This window comes from Acromyrmex echinatior, chromosome 6 (genome assembly GCF_024713525.1).
Source record: "Acromyrmex echinatior isolate Ae372 chromosome 6, ASM2471352v2, whole genome shotgun sequence".
Lineage (NCBI taxonomy): Eukaryota > Metazoa > Arthropoda > Insecta > Hymenoptera > Formicidae > Acromyrmex > Acromyrmex echinatior.
In genome coordinates, this window is record NC_141857.1 from 10,366,976 (window position 1) to 10,387,051 (window position 20,076).

A 20,076-nucleotide genomic window follows, 5' to 3' on the forward strand; every position below is an offset into this window, starting at 1 on the left:
GTCGATGCCGCAGCGCCGAGACCGCAGTATATTTATCAGGATCGTCCTCTTATCACTGAGACTAGCAAGGAGAATGCCATGGAGCCGGAGACTAAGGAGGAAGACGAACGACGCTCGACAACGCCAAGTCCCGAGGTAGCGTCTTTTCCGCCTTTTTTTTACGAGAGCATCTTTTATTGTGCGTAACAATGTCTATGTAAAGTATTCCGAATATATTTATGCGTATATTCATACGTAAGAGAATGGTTTTTAAATTCTCTAGTAAAGTGACGCATGAAGGGTTCTTTAAAAATGAAACTCTTTATCGCGCTGTGACTTGATTTTGTGGTAAATTCGAATTGTATACCTGGAATAATGTACATAGTATTATATATCAATATTAATATCATCGTTGAGGATTTACACTATTAACAACTCAAGACAAAATTATTATTTCTAAATTATCAAACTATTCCATTCAGACTCTCTGTCAGTAATATGACATTTACTTCGAAATTACATAAAATCTGCATTTCAAAAAATTAAAAAAACATGTGAATATTATTACTGTTTCAAATCTAATTTTAATATAGATGTAAAAATTATGTCTAATTGCAATGTATTACATCTTTGAAATCATGCATTTTTTTTTATTCTAATAAAAACCTCTGTGAAAAGAATGAAGATTGAAAACTGCTGCTTTACGAATTGCCTTATGCTCGTGGCTCGTGGCGCACGAGTATACACCTTCACTAACATATCTCGTATTGATTTTATGGGAAGCCCTCGACTTTCATCTCTGTCTTGCACTTGTCATCCACCGTCCCCTTCTCTCTCTCTCTCTCTCTCTCTCTTCTCCCTTCCCCCTTCTCTCTCTCTCTCTCCCTCTCTAACTCGCTCATTCACTCACTCACTTACGTTTTCCTTTTTCGCGCACATGTACGCACATTTCCTTTTCCTCCCCGAATCCTGATTCTGAGTCGTTCCATCTTTTCTCTTTCTGGATCTGATCCTTTATAAGTCATCATCCTCCAAAATTCGTCTGCGTTGCATTGCTTCTCTATTCATTTTCACTTGTGAACGTGTCGAAAATGTCAAATGTACGCTGCAGCATGTTTCTTCTTGTATATGTCCGAGATAATTGACGTTTTGCAAATATAAAAATATTATTTGAATCGTGAACGTTTGAGTAAAGTAGTTTAATTGTAAAATGTCAATAAATGAAGTCATAAATTTCACGTTTAAAACTAACGAACAAATGTTTTTCTGTATACACATGTTTTTCTGTATACACATGTAAATATTTCAAGAAAAATCATCATATCATCATAAAATGATTGCATTGTGTCATTTGTTGAGCTTGAAAAAGTCACGAAAGAAAAGATCACATTGATAAAATCGCAAAAAATCTATTCTTACGCGCGATATAAGATTGAAAAAAATTTTTTGCAATTATAGTTATGTTTGAGGAGGAGTAAATATTACAATGAGGATGGTAGCAGCGAGGAGGAAGCTAAACAGAATAGCACTTCCCTGCCTAGCCACAGGCTACCGTCTTTGTATCGTGGAACATGGCCCATCAGAAGAGACATATGGGCTAATCAGCAAATTGGCTTTCCGACTCAACAGAGCACATCACTCCCTGCACAAAATGTAAGTTATAACGGCATATTATATTGCGATTTGTAATTTTTTCGTACCATACGGGATACCAAAACCTCCGCTTATCCTTTTGATGGTTAAAAGGACATCTGGTAGTTTTGGGGAATGATGATTTTAAAATATTCAGTGTATGATCCCAAATAATGTGAACTCCAGAAAGTCTCTCTAAAGAGATGTCTAAGAAATAGCATTGTTTAAATGGTTTCATGTTACCTAGAAAAATGAAAACATTGCTCCAAATTCTATGCTCATGTGTAGGATGTGGCCAGCGTGATAAGTTTCTCGTCATCATCGAACTCTGCGGGTCTCGAAGGCAACTCCACGGAGCTGCAAGGTCATCGTCGACTAGATGCCAAGGTGGACGTGGTGTACAATCTTCTCGGTATGCTTGAAAAGAATGGTCGAGATGATATGAGCACGACTTTGCTTTCTATGAGCACTTCCATAGACAGTTGCCTGGTGATGAGACAGTCAGGCTGCCTACCACTATTAGTGCAACTGATTCACGCACCTGGACAAAATCCTGACACTCGAAGTAGAGCTATGCAGGCATTACATAACGTGGTGCATGCCAAAAGTGACGAGAGAGCTAGTCGCCGGGAAGCACGAGTGCTTCGATTCCTCGAGCAATTGCGCGACTATTGTCAGAATCTGAGAATGTCTTTGGAACAGGATCAGCTCACGGATGACCTCGAGAGGGGACACCCTGCGACGACGATAGCTGCGCTTATGAAATTATCCTTCGATGAAGCTCATCGCCACGCAATGTGCCAGCTGGGCGGCCTTCATGCTGTTGCGGAACTCATTGAGATGGATCATTTGATTCATGGTAGCGAAAGCGATGATCAGAATTGCATCACATTGCGACGATATGCAGGAATGGCATTGACCAACTTGACTTTCGGCGACGGCAATAATAAGGCACTGCTCTGTTCCTTCAAGGAATTTATGAAGGCGTTAGTTTCACAATTGAAAAGTCCCAGCGATGATCTGAGGCAAGTGACAGCAAGCGTTTTAAGAAATCTATCCTGGCGTGCCGATAGTAGCAGCAAACAGACTCTGAGAGAAGTAGGTGCGGTGACAGGCCTGATGAAAGCCGCTATGGAAGGCCGCAAGGAATCCACCCTCAAATCAATCTTATCCGCTTTATGGAACTTGTCGGCTCACTGCAGCACGAATAAAGTGGATATCTGCGCTGTGGACGGCGCTCTAGCCTTTCTCGTAGATATGCTAAGCTACAAGGCGCCGTCCAAAACGCTTGCGATAGTCGAAAATGCCGGTGGTATTTTGAGAAACGTATCGAGCCACGTGGCAGTACGAGAGGATTATCGAATCATCGTGAGAGAGAGAGGCTGTCTACAAGTTCTTCTGCAACAGTTAAAATCGCCCAGCTTGACAGTAGTCAGTAATGCCTGCGGAGCGCTCTGGAATCTGTCAGCGCGATGTTCCCAGGATCAACGTCTCCTTTGGGATCTGGGCGCTGTACCGATGTTACGCAGTCTCGTTCACTCCAAGCACAAAATGATTTCGATGGGTTCTAGTGCAGCCTTAAAAAATCTATTGAGCGCTAGACCTGGTTGTAACAATCTCGTCCACTTAGACTCTACTGCTCGAGGACTGGGACTGTCAACTTTGCCAAGCCTGGTCGCTCGCAGGCAGCGGGCTCTAGAGCAGGAAATCGACCAGAATTTGGCGGAAACGTGCGACAATATCGAGCCGAGCACATCGCCAACCAATAAAAACGAAAAATTCACATTCAAACTTGATCATAGCTTTCTTGGCATCAATACTCATAGATTACGTTCTTATCAGTTGCACAGTCAGCCTAGCACGTCTACTGTCAAATGCAATGGAGTGGCCAGGAGCGAGAGTAGAGATTCAATGCGTTCTGTGACGAGCACCCATTCCGACACTATGTTCGAACGGGTAAATCGTCATGTTCTGAATGGTATATCGCCCACCGACTCGCAGGTCAAGCAACAATCCTCATCGTTGCATTCTGCTGTCGGATTCGGCAACAACGGTGTGTGTGGCGACGTTCATCCGAGAACCAGTTCCTCCGAGAGAAAATACACCCTGCGTTATAAAAACGCGATACCGGAACAACTAAAACCTTCCGATGTTTTCGGTTCGACATTGAACAAGCTGAGATGCACGAATTCTACTATATCATGGGCCGCAGTGCCTAATCAAGAACCCTCTCAGATCTCGTTACACTCTTCCATCGAGAACAACATATCTCTGATCGATCAAATGTCATCCTTGTCCAAAGCTGATAGTCAATCTAGCGTGTCCGAGGAAGTCGAAGCGACTGTTCGTATTAAATTGGATTATCGAACAACCACAAATGCAATTGTCGACAATTCAAAGCCGACCTCCGACCTGTCTGATGTTCCTTCTATGAAAGAAAGCGCGAGAAAGGTCTTATTGCGCCAACATGACACGTTAAACAGTGTTCAAAAAACAATATCGTCCGCAACGATCATTCAAAGTCCGGACGATAATTTATTCGGTGATTATGCTGAAACAGATTTGGATCAACCAACCGATTACAGTTTGCGGTATGGCGAGCAAACTATAGACGACGAGAAGCAATCCGATTTCTTCTCAGGCAATGATCAAGGACTTCAGCACGAAGATACAATTAAAACTTACTACACGGAGGGAACGCCGCGCGCATCCTTGAACTCGTCCAGAGCCACTTCTGCTTCCGATCTGCAGGATGATAGTCGTATAAGGAGCTTGTCGAAAAAATTCCCGGAACGATATAAGGCAAGACATGTAGAAGATCATAATGAATGCAAAGCGCCATCCTTGACGGACATACCAAAACTGAACGACTTTGCCAAATCGGAAACGGAGTTGAATTTACGAGACGTAACACATCTTACGGACGATGAGAGTGCAAATCATTTGTTACCATATCTTGAAGATCAAGGCAAGCAAAAAGGCAATCGAGAAGATGCAATTGTGCAAAGTCATTCAAGGTAATTATGCTTTCTAAATAATCATGATACTTTATATTTATGTAGAATCCATCAAGCTTTAAATAATGAATTGTTATATTATATTAGAATATGTGTGTGTTTTTTAATAATTGTTTGCGTGATATTTGCGCAGTGTAAGAACCACGCCAATTTCAATGATATTAGGAAATTCTGAATATAATGACGATCATAATGGGGAATCCAGCTCTAAGATTAATAGTCTTGGTAATTTAAAACATTTCACTTACTAAATATTTCGTATAACTTAAACAGACTTAACACAAATAATATAAATTTGCAGACTCCAAACCAAATAAAGTAAATAAAGATTTACCATTGAGTGACATTGAACTCTCAGCTGACAATACTAATTTAAAGATTTCCAATAACGATTCTGGATGTAAGTAGTATATATAATTCCGCGAAAATTGTGAAAAAATAGACTAATTCAGTAAACACAAAAAAATTTTTTCTGGATATATATAGATCAAGTTAGCGACGGAGACGAGGATGATGAGGATTTACTAGCTGCTTGTATTAACATTGGAATGCAAAATAATCGGTAAAATATTAATGATTACTGTAGCACTTACATAATTTGTTACTTTACAATTTTCACGAAATTATCTTATTTTATAGGCATAGACATTCCTTTATAGGAAATAATCTCGAAAAACTTCCTCGATTAGAAACTAATCTGACTCGATATCAAACTAGTCTTGCTTTAAATCAAGTCGAACATAAAGGAATTGTAATGTCCAATAGTTCACCGTTTAATGTAAAGTATGTAGAGTCTCATGAAACCACAGCTGAAAACATTTTGACAGAGAAGAGTAGAGAAGACAAGAAAGATAACAATGAAAAACTATCTAAAAAGAATCTGCAATTGGAAACAGTAAGAATATTTCAGACTGATTTTTTTGATATTAATTTAATATTAATTTTTCATAACACTATATTATATATATTACTTATATTTTAATTATATTTTAAAAAGTATTTTGTTCACAGATAACGACAAACATGAATCATATACATAATGAGAAATCAAATAACACTACGATCATGAAAACAGTAAATGGTAATAATCTCAGCAATAATTTCTCAGAAGAGGCAATATCTATATTACAAACATCTAATCCATCTTTAGATAAAAACGTTTCCAATGATTTTGTCATAACTGATGAACATGGCAGAGATCAAAATTGCTCCATTAGAGCAAACGAAGCAATAATTGATGTTCGACTCACAGATATACCATTTATGAAGCAATCAAAAGATTCTGAAAGCAGCGAATCGATCGACTCTGTCGAGCAGTCTGAACATGCGCTTTTAAAACTATGTATTCAATCCGATATAAAATCCGAAGATAACATCACATTGAACCAAAGTAACGCAGATTATGTTAAATCACAATTAAAGCTATACAACAAACAAATGAACATTATAAAAAAAAAAAATAATGATGAAACTGAGATTGAGAATAATATAAACGGCAAACTGGAAACAACCTTTGAAATCATGAGGACCCTAGATGTTCTTCATCGTGACTGCGCAGAGAAACACACAAAAGAAGAAACATATAGACGACAGAGAGATCCCGATGCTATGATTGCTTCGTTAGATCGATTGACGGCAACACTGGTTCAACAAACTGAAGCGATACGTGAACGAGACTCCGGTACAATGAAACAGAGTCTAACGTGCGACACATGGAATGAGGATTCGCCCAATGACATTTCCTTTCCCAGCATCAGCATGAGCGCACCGTTGGTTGCTTCATTCAATAGCGACGCACAGGAAGATCAGCGTACTACTATATCAGAGAATACCGAGCAGATTAATATGACAGAGTCAAAAATTATCCAACGCGAGGCTATCAAATTAGCAGAAGCGGTGGATGCAGAGATAAATAACCAGAACGAGCTCGAAACAACGAGTCTGATATCCATCGACCTCGAGGCGATCAAACCGCCGTCCTCGATGGGAAGTTTACTTTCACTGACGGCAAGTTACGCTGGCACTGCTGACAATACTGAGACATTGATCAACCGAGATAGGTGTTATTCTACGTCGCTGCCACCGGCGCCAGTGAGAAATTTCAATGATTCTCGCAACGTACGAAAGAAATCCTTGCCAGTTGGCGTGGTAGCCAAGCGAGCATTGGGTCAAGGTCAGAGTCACACGACTAGCTTAGAAAATCTGCTGAACGAATGCACTAGCTCACATTTGGAGAATGTCAAACCACCATCCATGATGGACGAATTGCCGGATGTAGGTGATATGGAGAATAGCATGTTAAGCGTGGCTAGCATTACATCGGAGATCGCGGATTCGAAAGAACAAGATTCACATAATTTGACTGGCAGTGATCCAGCAGTATTCGAAATGCTAAAACCAGTTGCCAACGTGCTGTCCATGACATGCATGCGTTATGTCGAGGGTATGCAAAACAGTACGAGTAATAGCCTGAGTGAATATTTGGAGAATATCAATCCACCGTCCTTATTCAATGAGGTGACTGAAATGGACGAATCCACGATGGAAGCAACTACCGACATTATGTGCAGCGACACTTTGTGCAGCGACACTTTGTGCATAGATATGGAGTTGCACACTGATGAAGTAGTGCACTCGATCGTAGCGGAGGTGATTGATGAAGCAGAGAACGATACTGACGAGGCAGTCACGCCAATCTCGTCTGAATATTGCGTCAGCAGCTCGGCTGAATCGACGCCGAAGAAGCGATTACATTCGAAAAGCTATTTAACCCCAAAACAAAAACGAAACTTAGCGAAAGAGAGATACAAGACATATACCATTGCCGCAGAAATCATCAAGAAAAAAGAGGAAGAACGACGAAAACAAGACGATATTGTCAACGATGCGGGTAATAGAATTCCTAGTAGAAAATGTTCTCCTTTCTCGAAACTAACCCCAAAACAACGCAGGGCAGAGAATAGAGCGAGATTCCAGACACAAGTACTAGGAAATCCTTTTCCAGATCTGAACGTAGTCCAAACTAAGACCGTTGAAGACGCTGTTGAGAAACAGGAAGTTATATCCCCCGTCAAGTCTTCAATTCCTATGCTCACGAAGTTGCCCGTGTGTAAAGCAATGAGAAAGAAACACAGGGATTCGCAAGAAAACAAGGAGAGATATCGTACAAGGACGTTGAACGATTCAGAAGCCGTGTTCAAAGAGATCGAATGCAATTCCGAACATCAAGCTTCGATTATCGGCATAATGGAAGAGGGGCAAGCAAGTGCGCAAGAATATGTGCGGGAAGAAATTCAAAGCATGCTAGAACAGAATGCCACTATCGTGCTAAACACTCTAAATGAGTCAAATAAAACTAATGATTCGACCGCAAATATTTTGCGTTGCGAGACTACTTTAGCGTTGAATGATTCCGAGTCAAATCATAATCTAAGAATACGTTTCGTAAACGGACTTTCAAAAAAATTGATAAGTACACAATACGATAACGACGCCCAAACTTCCATGGCGAATATTAATAATGAGGAATTGCAAGACGAGCATATAGAAGTCGCTTACAAGAATCTGGGCTTGGCAAACCCAGTTGATTCAGGCAGTGAAGAAGAGTTCAATTGCGCTGATAAAGGACAAGAACCTATAGAAACAAAAAGGGCACGAATAATCAAGCCGTCAACATTAGATCGAGATCCGAGTATGGATTCTACTGGGACGGATAAATCCGAGCCAGAAAGTCCAAAAGCTATTCGAGGGCGAAGAAAGGCACTATATTCCAACCCAATAACACGAAAGCCGACCCCACAATCCTCGCCATTGAAGCAAGTGAATCCTGTCAGCGGAATACCAATAGGTCGCAGCAATACTTCACCCATTGTTAGAGCTACTAGAGCTATTACTTTGCGAAAGAATAATAATAGTACAATAGTTGCTAAGAAAGACTCTCCGAAATCTAATACGAGCCCGAAGAGGACTTCGCTTTCCGTGGACGTAGAGAAGAAGACACGAAATTTGACGACTGTTTCCAAAAGAGCCTCCGTACCTCAAAGAGGATCCATGTTAATTTCCACAAAACCCACTAAGCGTCATAGCACACCTCCGGCTTGCTCATCGAACTATCAAAACGATAGTAAATCGTCAGAAGTCCCAATTAAGCCATTAGAACGTCAAGGAACTTTTACAAAAGACGAGCCAGAGGTAGACAATGCACCGACAGTGCATTCCATGTCGTCTTCCCCAATAAAAACGAAGATCGCCAAACCAATTAGAGACGTTTCGTCAAGGATATATTCGACAGCGGGAAAATCCAAAATCTCCGTGAAAACGCAACAAGAATATCAGCCAAAAACTGTGGTTAACAGTTCCGAAAAGATACAATCATCTAAAGGATTGTTAATGGTATCGAAAAAAATATCATCTGGAAAAATAGGTGTATCAACAAAAGTTCTTAACGGTAATGTGTTACAGAATGACAAAACTGTTCGAAAGATCAATCCACTGGGACAACGATCTAATAGTAATTCCAGCATAATTTCTAATTCACCTATAAGCATACAAAATCGTAAGTTGGCGAAGGAGGCAACGAGTAAAATTGCGAATCTTTGGAAGAAGGTCGAAGAGAATAAGAATAAGCAGCGTTTCGAGAAGCCGGACACTAGACAATGGATAAGGCCCACTAATAGCGCCACCGAGGTAAACGTCGCAACCGCTGGCACGTTTAATAACCCGCCAGCATACAGACTATTTCGCAGTTCCACGTTCGAGGGAATTTCCCAGGAGGACGGCAGTAACAGCGAGATATCATCCTACAAATCCAAATCCAACCAACCGGTTTTAGGCACGCAGATTGAATGTGACGGTTTTAAATACAGGAACTCTTGCGATTTTACAGATATGAATGCCTATGAAGCGACCTGCAAGATACCAGTGAAATCTTCTATACAAGAAACGTACAAGCGGGAGATCACACAGTTGAGTGATATTCCAGTGACTATGAAGAAGCAACCGAGCGCTGATCTCGCAACAGAAGCGGATCTCACCAAAAGAATATCCAGACTTGGTTCCTTTATTCGAGTGGACCCAATGACAACAGCGGAGGACAGCAGTAGCGGCGTGCGGATGCCAGCTTCAGCAATCGTATCGCCTTTCAACTACAATCTAAACTCAGACATTCCATCGCAAGCGGCCAAAACTAGATCGAACGAGGAGCAGGGTAAATTAGAAACGATAGATTGCTACACAGAAATAGCCACAGGATCCACTCGGGTAACGACAGTATAGAAAGACGTACCTCGTAAACAAAACATAAATAAGTTCTGTAATAATCGCCTCTTTTTCGTTCCTGACTAGTCATTGTGCATATTCGCTTGCTATAATAAGTTTGCTCGCACACATTCGTCATATGTGATATGCATTACAAATAGATAATTTTAATCTTTTTCTTCATTGTCTCGTTACAAGTGGCGTGTACAAGTTCTTTTACTTTTTTTATCCAGAATATAAAATATAGTTATAATATTCATAATCTTGTACGCGATGCCAACTTCTTCAATAACAACAGAATTATGTGAAATATCAATAGGAAGTTTCAAGATCATTCTTGTCCATTTTATCTGCTGTATATATACATGATGATATAGAATAATTTTGAGATAAGAAAGAGAATCAGTCGAAAATCTACGACTACGTTTACATACCTCGATTTAAGGTGCCTTTTCATGCTGACGCTCGACGCTCATTTTCAGCGTCAAAGTGGATCACGTGATCGAAGTTGCCGCTGAATAGCGAAAAGTGCATGAAAAGGTTATAGTGTTCAATTTTAAGAGTCAAATCAGTAACAGCAGCAGTCTAGTCTTCAGTCTTTGCAGTGATAGAATAGAAATATAAAAAATATATACTTATGAACTAATTTAGATACTTGACATTACTACGAAATTTGATAAAAAAGATATGAAAATGATATTTAAAATTAATATTCAATATAAAATTTGTACTAAATATTTAAAATTAATATTTTCGGAAAGTATGAAAATTATTATACTGATAAAAGAATATAATATCGCATATAACTTCTAATTTAATATAAACGCGTTTGTTTAAAAAATTTTTGTTTTGTTTTAATGTGGATATTAGAGTATCAACTATTGAAATTATGTTTTACAAATATTTTTATTTATATCTTATTTATTTCGATATTTTCGTCCAAATTAATAGGTATATACCCGGATAGCAAAGCGCGTCTCAGCAAAATCGCGCAAATCTGTTGATTACTTATAATGCTGACAACTTAGTAGATACCGTAGATTTGTCTTCAACGAATATATCTACATTGTAACAACATGCAGACAACAATGTACATATGTGCCAGTAGTTTAATAGCAAGATAGCTGCATCAATGTTATCTTGTGTTTTTGGCAATATGACAGCATTGTATGACACTGCATATTATTGTGGCAACATGATGGCAATAATACAAATTTTGACAATTTTAAAGTTGCCGGCAAATTGCTGGCAAGTTGCTATTCAATGTTATCATATCGTGAAAACATCAAATTGCCAACAAATGAAGACTTAGTTGCTGCAATTCTGATAGCAACACATAGCAAGCAACATGCCAGCAACAAGACAGACACGTTGCTATTTGGGTATTTTGCAGATTTAATCTAACTTTTTATTTTAGAGTGATAAAAAAATTGAATAATTTTAGAATAAACAATTAATATGACTTAAACTTATTTATAAATAAGTACTTACCTTCTCTTCAGATTCCACCTTGTTTAAATCTAAATTTAGTCACTTTGTCGTGTTCTTCTTTTTTGTATCTATCCCTGTATTTCTGACCTGTTTATTTTGCTTGTCACGTTGACGTTTAGAAGTTGAATCAAATCCGACTTCTTCTTGACGCAGTATCACAGAAGATGGTCACGTAACACGTTTGATGCTGCTTTTCAGCGTCCCATGAAATGGCACCTTTACACCGAAGTTATAACATCGATGTTATGAAACTGGTCAATCACAGTTATTCTATTCTTCAGAGAAATAGCTATGACTACCCAGTTTCATAATATTATTAACTTTGATGTAAATCGAGCCATGTAAACGTAATTTATAATATATATAGCCATGATGGAAGAAGATAAAAATGAGACAACTTGAGGGATGCGCAGTAAGATCAAATTTAGGATCCAAATTTGATTCAGCTTGATTGGCCATTGTGTGACAATGAGGAATAAAGCACAGACTCTTGACATAACGCACAGACTCTTGCATAACGCATAACGTAATACATTAGAAAATAAACTAATTAAAGTCCTCCGTTTCCTTCTTTCCATGAAATAAAGAACTTTGATTGGTTGAATTTTTTATGCTTTATGTGTTATGCGTTATGCAAGAATCTGTTTTTCCCGCTTAAGGCTACAGCACAGACTTTTGCATAACGCATAAGCGAATCAACTAATCAGAATTTTTCCTTTCTCTTGTTGATTCTCTTATGCATTATGCATTATGTATTATGCAAAAGTCTTTGCTGCGGTAAGACCAAAATTTATGATTGACCAAATTTGATTGACTAGCTGATTGTTCTGAATTGTTGTTATGCGCGTTATCTCACTTGTCTTCTTCCATCATATGTAGCGATGATTCTAATTGATTATTTATTCTAATCGATTATTCGATTATTAATTTTGTATATATATACATATATATATATATATATACAGGGTTGGCCATATTCGACGGAAAGATGTTTTTTTTTTCAATCATGGGAAAGAGATGTTAGATCGAGTAACGTTTCTCATGATTGAAAAAAAAAACATCTTTCCGTCGAATATCGCCAACCCTGTATATCAATATCTAATATAACATAAGTGAAGGATATAGAAAGTTTTAGTAGCGTGTTTAAAATTATGTACGATGTGTAGCACGATACACTGGTGATACCTTACTAGTGATACATCTTTGTATTTGAAATTGAAAAATCGGAGAGAAATAAGGTGTAATCTGTATTTTATTTCTTTCATATTAACTGATTCGTACCATCTGTTACAAATAGAGATAAAAGATATAATTATTTTATCAAGACTAATAAGTAAAACGAAAGCTCTGGAATAAGCGAAATTAGCTTCGATCGAAAATTAATCGTAATGAAAAAATATCGTTTACATCGACCATAAACGTAAAACGGTCTAAGTAGTTTACTAAAAATGACATTACTGAGCAAAAAATTTTACGAGTGTATATTTAAGTTTCCAGTTTACAACCAATATATCTTCATACATGGATACTATACATGGATACTAATTTCGCTTATAAACAGTCTATCAAAATCGATCCTTTTCGGAAATAAATGTACTTATTATTGAAGTGATGTACAGGTCAACAAGACATAGATTTAAGATTAAAATACTATATATTTAATTATTATTTAATATTTCTTTCTTTCATCAAAGATTTCAATGCAAATGAGCACAACTGCAAGTTATCATTTTTAATTTTGTTTTTAATTTCATCTTTCATCATTTATATCATATCAATTTTCCTTTTTGTGTGGGAATCAGATCATTACCAAACTCTTATCGGAAGGAGATCTTTTGGTACATGAGCTAGAATTTATTATACGTATTTATTTGTTTAATTGAAAAGTCTTCTCTGTAAACATTTTACCCTGTTCCAGTTCGAGTTAATTAAATTTAACTCCGCCAACTTGGAACCACTCAGGGTACCTTTATGTTATTCATTAAAAAATATTTGATCTGTACACCATGACTATCCTTGTAATTTCTTTTTTATAAAATCATTTTCACTCCGTTCTAGGTTTTAAAAATAATTTTTTTACATGTCGCATTTCAAATTCGTCACAGATCTTTATAGTTTGTACATTACTACTTGCAGTACAATAAAATTTGTAGCTAAAAAATATCCTCCGGTCTTTCATAAACTTGAAAGAAATGTCATCAGTTGTTTGCAACCAATAAACAGAATAAACGATATAGACAAAAAATATTTATTGATCCTTAATGCAATTATTTCTCATATATAGGACATTCATATAAATTAATAGATTTATCCTCAGATACTGACGCAATTATATTATTTCGCTGTGGATTATACTTAACTGACCAGACCTATTATAAAAATTAATTTATAAAAATTAAAATTAAATTATACTTTTGAATAAAATAAAATTATTTCATGTTTAAGAGACATACTTGATCCTTATGTTCACGAAATGTATGCAAACATTGTCTTTGTGCTAATTCCCAGATCTTGACTGTATGATCAGAACTACTTGATGCAAATTGCTGTCCATCTGGTGAGAAAGCCACACCAAGTACCCAAGAAGCATGACCCGACATCGTTCCTGCTAGATTTGCATCTTTGCTAAATAAAAAAAGAATATAAAGCACTTATCGATTTCTGTTTAGTAAAAAAACTAAAATATTTATGAGGATGCTAGATAGCTCTTTACTAAAGTAATAGCTTCTTCAACAAAATTTGGTTTACCAAATTTATCCCCAGATAATTGGGGATAAATTAATCATGGTACATAATATTCTTGAGACTTCCACGGGTGCTTTCTATATAACTGTTGTGTGTTTCGCGAATTTTCTCCATGTCTAGATCCATTCTTGGAATGTCAACGTTTCGTGAGCCTTGCAGTCCACTTCATCAGGGCGAGGAGCAGCCTGATACTCAATATATTCCAAGAATGGATCTAGACACGGAGAAAACCCGCGAAATACACAACAGTTATAATAATGGTACATTATTCCTTGGAAAGAACTTTCAAACAATAATAAATAAAAATTAAAACAAACATCAGTTCTATAGAATCGGATTTGAGTAGAAAGGTAATAATCTCTTTTCTTTGCAATCAATAAAATTAAGAAGAAACAAAAGTTTTAGTATAATTACATTCCTTTTCATAGTCAAAACTCAGTTCAAGTTATAATAAACTTTTGAAATAATGGCTTCCGATCAAGTCAAATTTGATCGATAAAGGAACATAAAAGTCAACGCAAGATGACAATATAATTATATATTAATAATAATTTAATTTACATATATATTGATAAACATTTCGACCATATATCTGGTCATCTTCAGTATCACAATTAAAAAACAGATTATTAAACGCTACTTACAATGTATTACGTCTTGACTAATCGTTTACAAATTATTTAATATTAATACATGAATGTCCGTCTTGCAAGGATTTTTTGTTCTCTTTATCTCTTTTTTTAAAATATTGCATCATTGAATGCGAAAATTTATTGTTAAATCTTTGAAATCCACCCTGGCATCTTAGATCCTCATAGTCCCAAATTTTATACAAATTATATAATTCACAATTTAAATTATGTATTGATCATTCATTAAATATGACAAAAAATAAAAAAGTATATTAAAATTATAAATAAAAAAAATTATTTTTAGTACCTATGAATCGAACAGAAACATCAATGAATATATTATTTATTTAAAGTTTTGTGTGTAAGACACTGACAAGCACTCAAGAAGAGAACATGTATCGACAATGTAAGTGGAGAAAATATAAGCATGATGTAATCTAAATAAGTAAGGAAGTGGTGAATGAAAAGGAGAAGAATGGTTAAAGAGAGGGAAGTTGATAAAGGAAGGGAAAATATATATCTGGCAGCCTTTACTTATTATCTGTTTTTTTTTTATAAAAATCATTTCAGAAATCAATCTCCTACAATAAAAAAGTTCCATATCCAAAATACATCCTCCCAAGCAAAACTGCAATTCAATTCTAATCTAGCTCGAAATTACTGACAAAGCATCCGAGGATTCATTAAATCTGCTGAGCGTTCTTTAATTCTGTAATTGTCGTTTAGTCTGTGAGGATCTGAGATACCAGGATTTCGAAGATTTAACAATCAATTTTCGCATTCAACGATGCAATAAAAAAAAAGAGACAAAGAAAACAAAGAATCTTTGCGTGATGGATATTCGTATATTAATATTAAATAATTTGTAGTCGATTAGTTAACAACGTAATATATTATAAATAACGTTTAATATCTGTTTTTTAATTGTGATATATGAAGATAATATATGATCGAAATGTTTATCAATATACAGAATTATACAATATTCGAAAAGAATGGGACCCTCCCCCCCTATGATCTCCAAAAGTATGCACTTTCAAGGAAAATGACCTCAAATAAAAGTTGTAGGCGTCATGAAGGGGACTATCTTTTGATGATCTTGAATCATTGTTTGAAGGTCAAATTGAATTAATATATAATTGCATTGTCACCTTGCGTTGGCTTTTATACTCTTTTATCAATCTAACTTGTCAAGTTACAGTGTTAAGAAATCCATATATATTTACAGTTGGGAAGTAACTTGTAATTTATATCACCGTTATTATTTTCGATACTTTTTTCGGTAACGGTAACGATATTGTATTTTCACAGAAATGAATTCACCCGTTATTTTTACTCTACTCTCTTATTATACAATATATTCCTTTAATATCTTATTACTTTATAACTATTCAATAGATCATATTATTTTTAATTGGCTAGACATATTTTACAATGCAAATTTAAATATCAAAAAATATTTTGCACTTTGCACCTTAGGCTGCATTCTAATAGTCATTGTCAATACTGAAAATTTATAATATACATATATATGTAATATGAACTACAAATTTTTATTAGTATTTATAGTGAATATTGGAATGCACTCTTAATAACGACATAGATATTTAAAAACAATGTTTAATAAAAATTTTTATAAAATGTACGTTCGTAAATTTATGTTAATCTAATTTCCTAAAAATGAGCATATATAAAATAAAGATATTAATATAAAGAAATAATTCATGTTCTAATGAATAAATCTATGAAGTAAAATGCTTTTTAGAGTCAACACAAGTTGTTAATGTGTGTATAAATATTTTCTTTATTAAAATAAACAAATTATGCATGTTTAAATTCTATTTTATATCTTCTTCAGTAAATAAAGAATAGATATACTATTTTAAAAATATTACATTCGTGGATAAAATGACAAAATTATTAAATTAGATACATTCGTGTACAAAACGAGTTAAAATGGTCATATATTGGAGTAAGCTGGTCAGGAATGATTATTAAATCCACAATCTTGTTAACATTTATTGAACTCCAAACTAATCAAAGAGGAGCGGCGCACTTGCACACAGTTCAATTCCACACACCACTCATATCGGCCTGTTCCTAGTAATTTTTCACTGCTTCACTTGCAATGAAATTATATTATTTTAAATTAGCCAATTATAGTGATGTGGACAATTGATATACTTCCATCAAAGAATTGATCGAAATAAAAAATTTTTTGTCGCAACTGTTCATCAAATTGCCTATTTTAATGAAACGCTGATAACTGACAAATACTAACAAGTACTAACAGTTCGATTATTGTAAATATATAATGTCTACTTTAATAAAAAAATATTTATATACACGTTAACTTATACTGGTTCTGAAAGGCATTCAATTTCATTAATACAAAAAATTATATAAGATTTATTAGATATAAATTTAATATAATGAAAAGCTTACTATATAGAGACCCGCTCAGAATTTTAAGTTTTAATATTGATTGTTACGATTAATATTGATTATTACACAATATAATTTTTAAATTCAATATCTTACTTTAATATTACAAAAGAAGTAACAAATCATTACTTTATGAAATTAATACCAAATAAAATTAATAAGAAGTTACTATATGTTAACATTACCGTCGCTTTTTACAAAAAATAATAGTTATTTTTATGAAGTAATGTTATTAATCCTGTATATTTATAAAGTTTATATAAAATTTACTCACACATCATATAGTTTCATATGTCCATCATCGGATGCTGTAAGAAGCAACTGAGAATCGGGTGAAAAACATAAAGATCTGATAGGCATCGCATGACCTAAATAATATAAAACTTAAAAATAGAACATTTTATGTCAATGTTATAATAGTATATTTGAATCTACCTTCCAAGGTACGTAAAACTTTTCCATAGGCAACATCGAAGATATTAATAATACCATCTATTGCGCCACTTGCAATATATTTACCATCAGGACTCTGTGAAAAGCAATTTCTTATATACAAGTTACATGTATCATAGGGTGAATTCAAGACGGCAAAGCGGTTAACATGCTTACCGAGCGATTATACATGATTAGTTGGATCTATAAATAACAATGTTCATTTGCTCGGCGAGCAAGCTAGCCACTTTGTTAGCTGAAATGCACCCATAGATTTTTATGCAATGTACTTACATATGCTACACTTAATGTAAATTTTCCACCTCTTGTATCTAAAGTCTGTTCTTGTTTACCATTATCAGTTCCATATAGATGTATCTTACCAGCATGACTGCCAGATACAATGAATTTATCATCTGGAGAAAAGACTAAAGTCCAAATGTCTACTGGACCAACTTCAATGCTCAATAACTTATCACCAGAATATAAGTCCCATAATTTTAGACTCGAATCAAGTGAACTTGAGGCACATTCTATAAATTAATGATAAAACATAACTCTAAGCTATTTAATATATTTTAAGCCAATATTTCTATTTGTTTACTTGATCCATCTGAGCTAATAGCTATGGATACAACTCCCAAGGAATATCCAGTTAACTTATGTTTTAACTTCAAAGCATCCTCCTTCAATTCCCATACTTTCACAGAATCATCCACAGAAGCTGTTACAAGATATTCTGCTGTCTCGTCTTCATTAGACTGTACAGAATCACTGTCAAATATAATCCTGTCATTAAAATAATTTTTTATTTATTTTAACTTAACTGTTTAATTACCGTGAATCTTCATTATCCAGATGTTCTTTCTTCCTTTTTGGACAACCCCATCCACAAGTCCATATACTATCTTCATGGGCATTTTCTGTTTTATGAGTTAAAGCATACTAAAAAAAAAAGAGGTAATTGTTTTAAGACGTTAAAATTATTTCAAACAAAAATGTTTTCTCTCGTCATTATACCTCGCACAACTTTGCCTGATATCATAGAACTTGGAAATGTGATACATGGGAATCGTTACTAGACCAAATACACGAAGATTAACTTGACGAATTAATCGATTGACATTAGCAACTCTTGCTAAAAATCTGTCATTGTACGATATGCGTTCATTTTTGTAATTAATTGTAACACGTTCACTCAAATTTATATTGACCTCATTATTTTACATATTCTACATACTGAAGATAGCCACATCTTGGCTGTTTATGATTATTAGTTTATTATTAGTTTATTATTAGTTTTTGATTGAATTTTAAATATATAACTTTTGCTAACGATATCCTGCATGTAGTTTTTTTGCTCTTTTATTTATATATATATATATATATATATATATATATATATATATATATATATACATATATATATATCGTATAATTTAAGCTACGTTTAGTGAATTTAATTTAAAGAGGTAATTATTTAGAATAGCTACCTCATCTCCGATTTTAATGAAATTATGATCATTTGACACGTTTTCACTCAAAACGAAAGAATCTGAAAGAAGAACGCGGCGGTCGGCCTCGTGAATCGAATTATTAAGTATTAAAGTTGAAGACTTTAGAAGTTAAGATATCTGTCATTCTGATTCAATATAGCTCTATGTATACGTTCTGCTTTAAAAACACAAATTCACTGACTTTAAAAACAAAATTCACTGCTTTAAACACAAATTCTTTGCATTAGCAGTGAATTTGTTTTTTTAAAGCAGTAAATTTGTTTGTGAAGCAGAGAATTTGTATTTTTAAATCAATGAATTTGTGTTTATGAAGCAGTAAATTTGTGTTTGTGAAGCAGATAATTTGTATAATTAATGCACAGAACACATACATAGCGATATATTGAATCGAATGATGACAGATATCTTAACCTCTAAAGTCTCTCTTTATCGTAAAATAACTCGATGAACGACGCCGACCGCTGCGTTTTTCTGTCAGATTCTTTCGAGTGAAAACGCGTCGAATGAGCCTAATTTCATTAAAATCGGAGATGAGGAGTTATTCTAAATAATTACTAAAAAAGAAAAAAGATTGATAGATACTTAATAAACAAGAGTGACACTTATTCTTACCATTTTAACATCTAGAAATAAATTTTCAAGCGGATAGTAAATATTAAGAATACGGTCATCGAAAATTGTGATAAAAATATACTTATAGCGTTTCCGACCCGACCGGTTTTGCACCAATTTGAGTTAGAAAAATGCTTCGCTATTGGCTGATATTACACGCTCTACCAATGAGAGAGAACGAAACATCATTACAATCCAAGTTAGTGCAAAGTTGGTCGGGCCGAAAATGTTATTAATCAATGCGTTTTCGAGTGTTGCAACATTTCTGTGACCGGCTGTATGTGTGATTTTCGATCCGCAAGAATTTAGTTTCCTATG

The 20,076-nt window shown here is 35.0% G+C and overlaps 2 protein-coding genes across 8 annotated transcripts in view; one reads left to right on the forward strand and one right to left on the reverse strand.

Annotated features, from left to right (window-relative positions):
• On the forward strand, positions 1–13,620 carry LOC105148599 (uncharacterized). 4 transcript variants are annotated; one of them, XM_011060425.2, is made up of 9 exons: positions 1–135; positions 1,438–1,632; positions 1,900–4,628; positions 4,762–4,853; positions 4,930–5,028; positions 5,115–5,190; positions 5,268–5,523; positions 5,640–9,020; positions 9,090–13,620. In XM_011060425.2, the coding sequence occupies exons 1-9, from the start codon at positions 79–81 to the stop codon at positions 9,900–9,902; spliced, it is 7,698 nt and encodes a 2,565-aa protein (XP_011058727.2). In that variant the 5' UTR covers positions 1–78; the 3' UTR covers positions 9,903–13,620. The 4 variants fall into 4 exon arrangements, with proteins under 4 accessions (XP_011058727.2, XP_011058734.2, XP_011058708.2 ...); XM_011060432.2 differs by having other exon boundaries at positions 5,640–9,314; positions 9,514–9,713; XM_011060406.2 differs by having other exon boundaries at positions 5,640–13,620.
• The window catches only part of LOC105148562 (WD repeat-containing protein SL1-17), a 19,381-nt gene continuing 12,914 nt past the window's right edge, over positions 13,610–20,076 (reverse strand). Inside the window, exons 1-8 of one of the 4 annotated variants that reach the window (XM_011060358.2) lie at positions 19,759–20,042; positions 18,468–18,574; positions 18,234–18,418; positions 17,924–18,162; positions 17,633–17,726; positions 17,472–17,565; positions 13,829–14,000; positions 13,610–13,744 (exon numbers count right to left, since the gene is read on the reverse strand). In XM_011060358.2, the coding sequence (XP_011058660.1) occupies positions 13,643–13,744; positions 13,829–14,000; positions 17,472–17,565; positions 17,633–17,726; positions 17,924–18,162; positions 18,234–18,418; positions 18,468–18,574; positions 19,759–19,761 (996 nt within the window). In that variant the 5' untranslated portion in view covers positions 19,762–20,042 and the 3' untranslated portion in view covers positions 13,610–13,642. Of the gene's footprint in view, positions 13,745–13,828; positions 14,001–17,471; positions 17,566–17,632; positions 17,727–17,923; positions 18,163–18,233; positions 18,419–18,467; positions 18,575–19,758; positions 20,043–20,076 lie in introns of those variants that run through there. The other 3 variants (XM_011060365.2, XM_087407111.1, XM_087407110.1) reach the window with 3 other exon arrangements.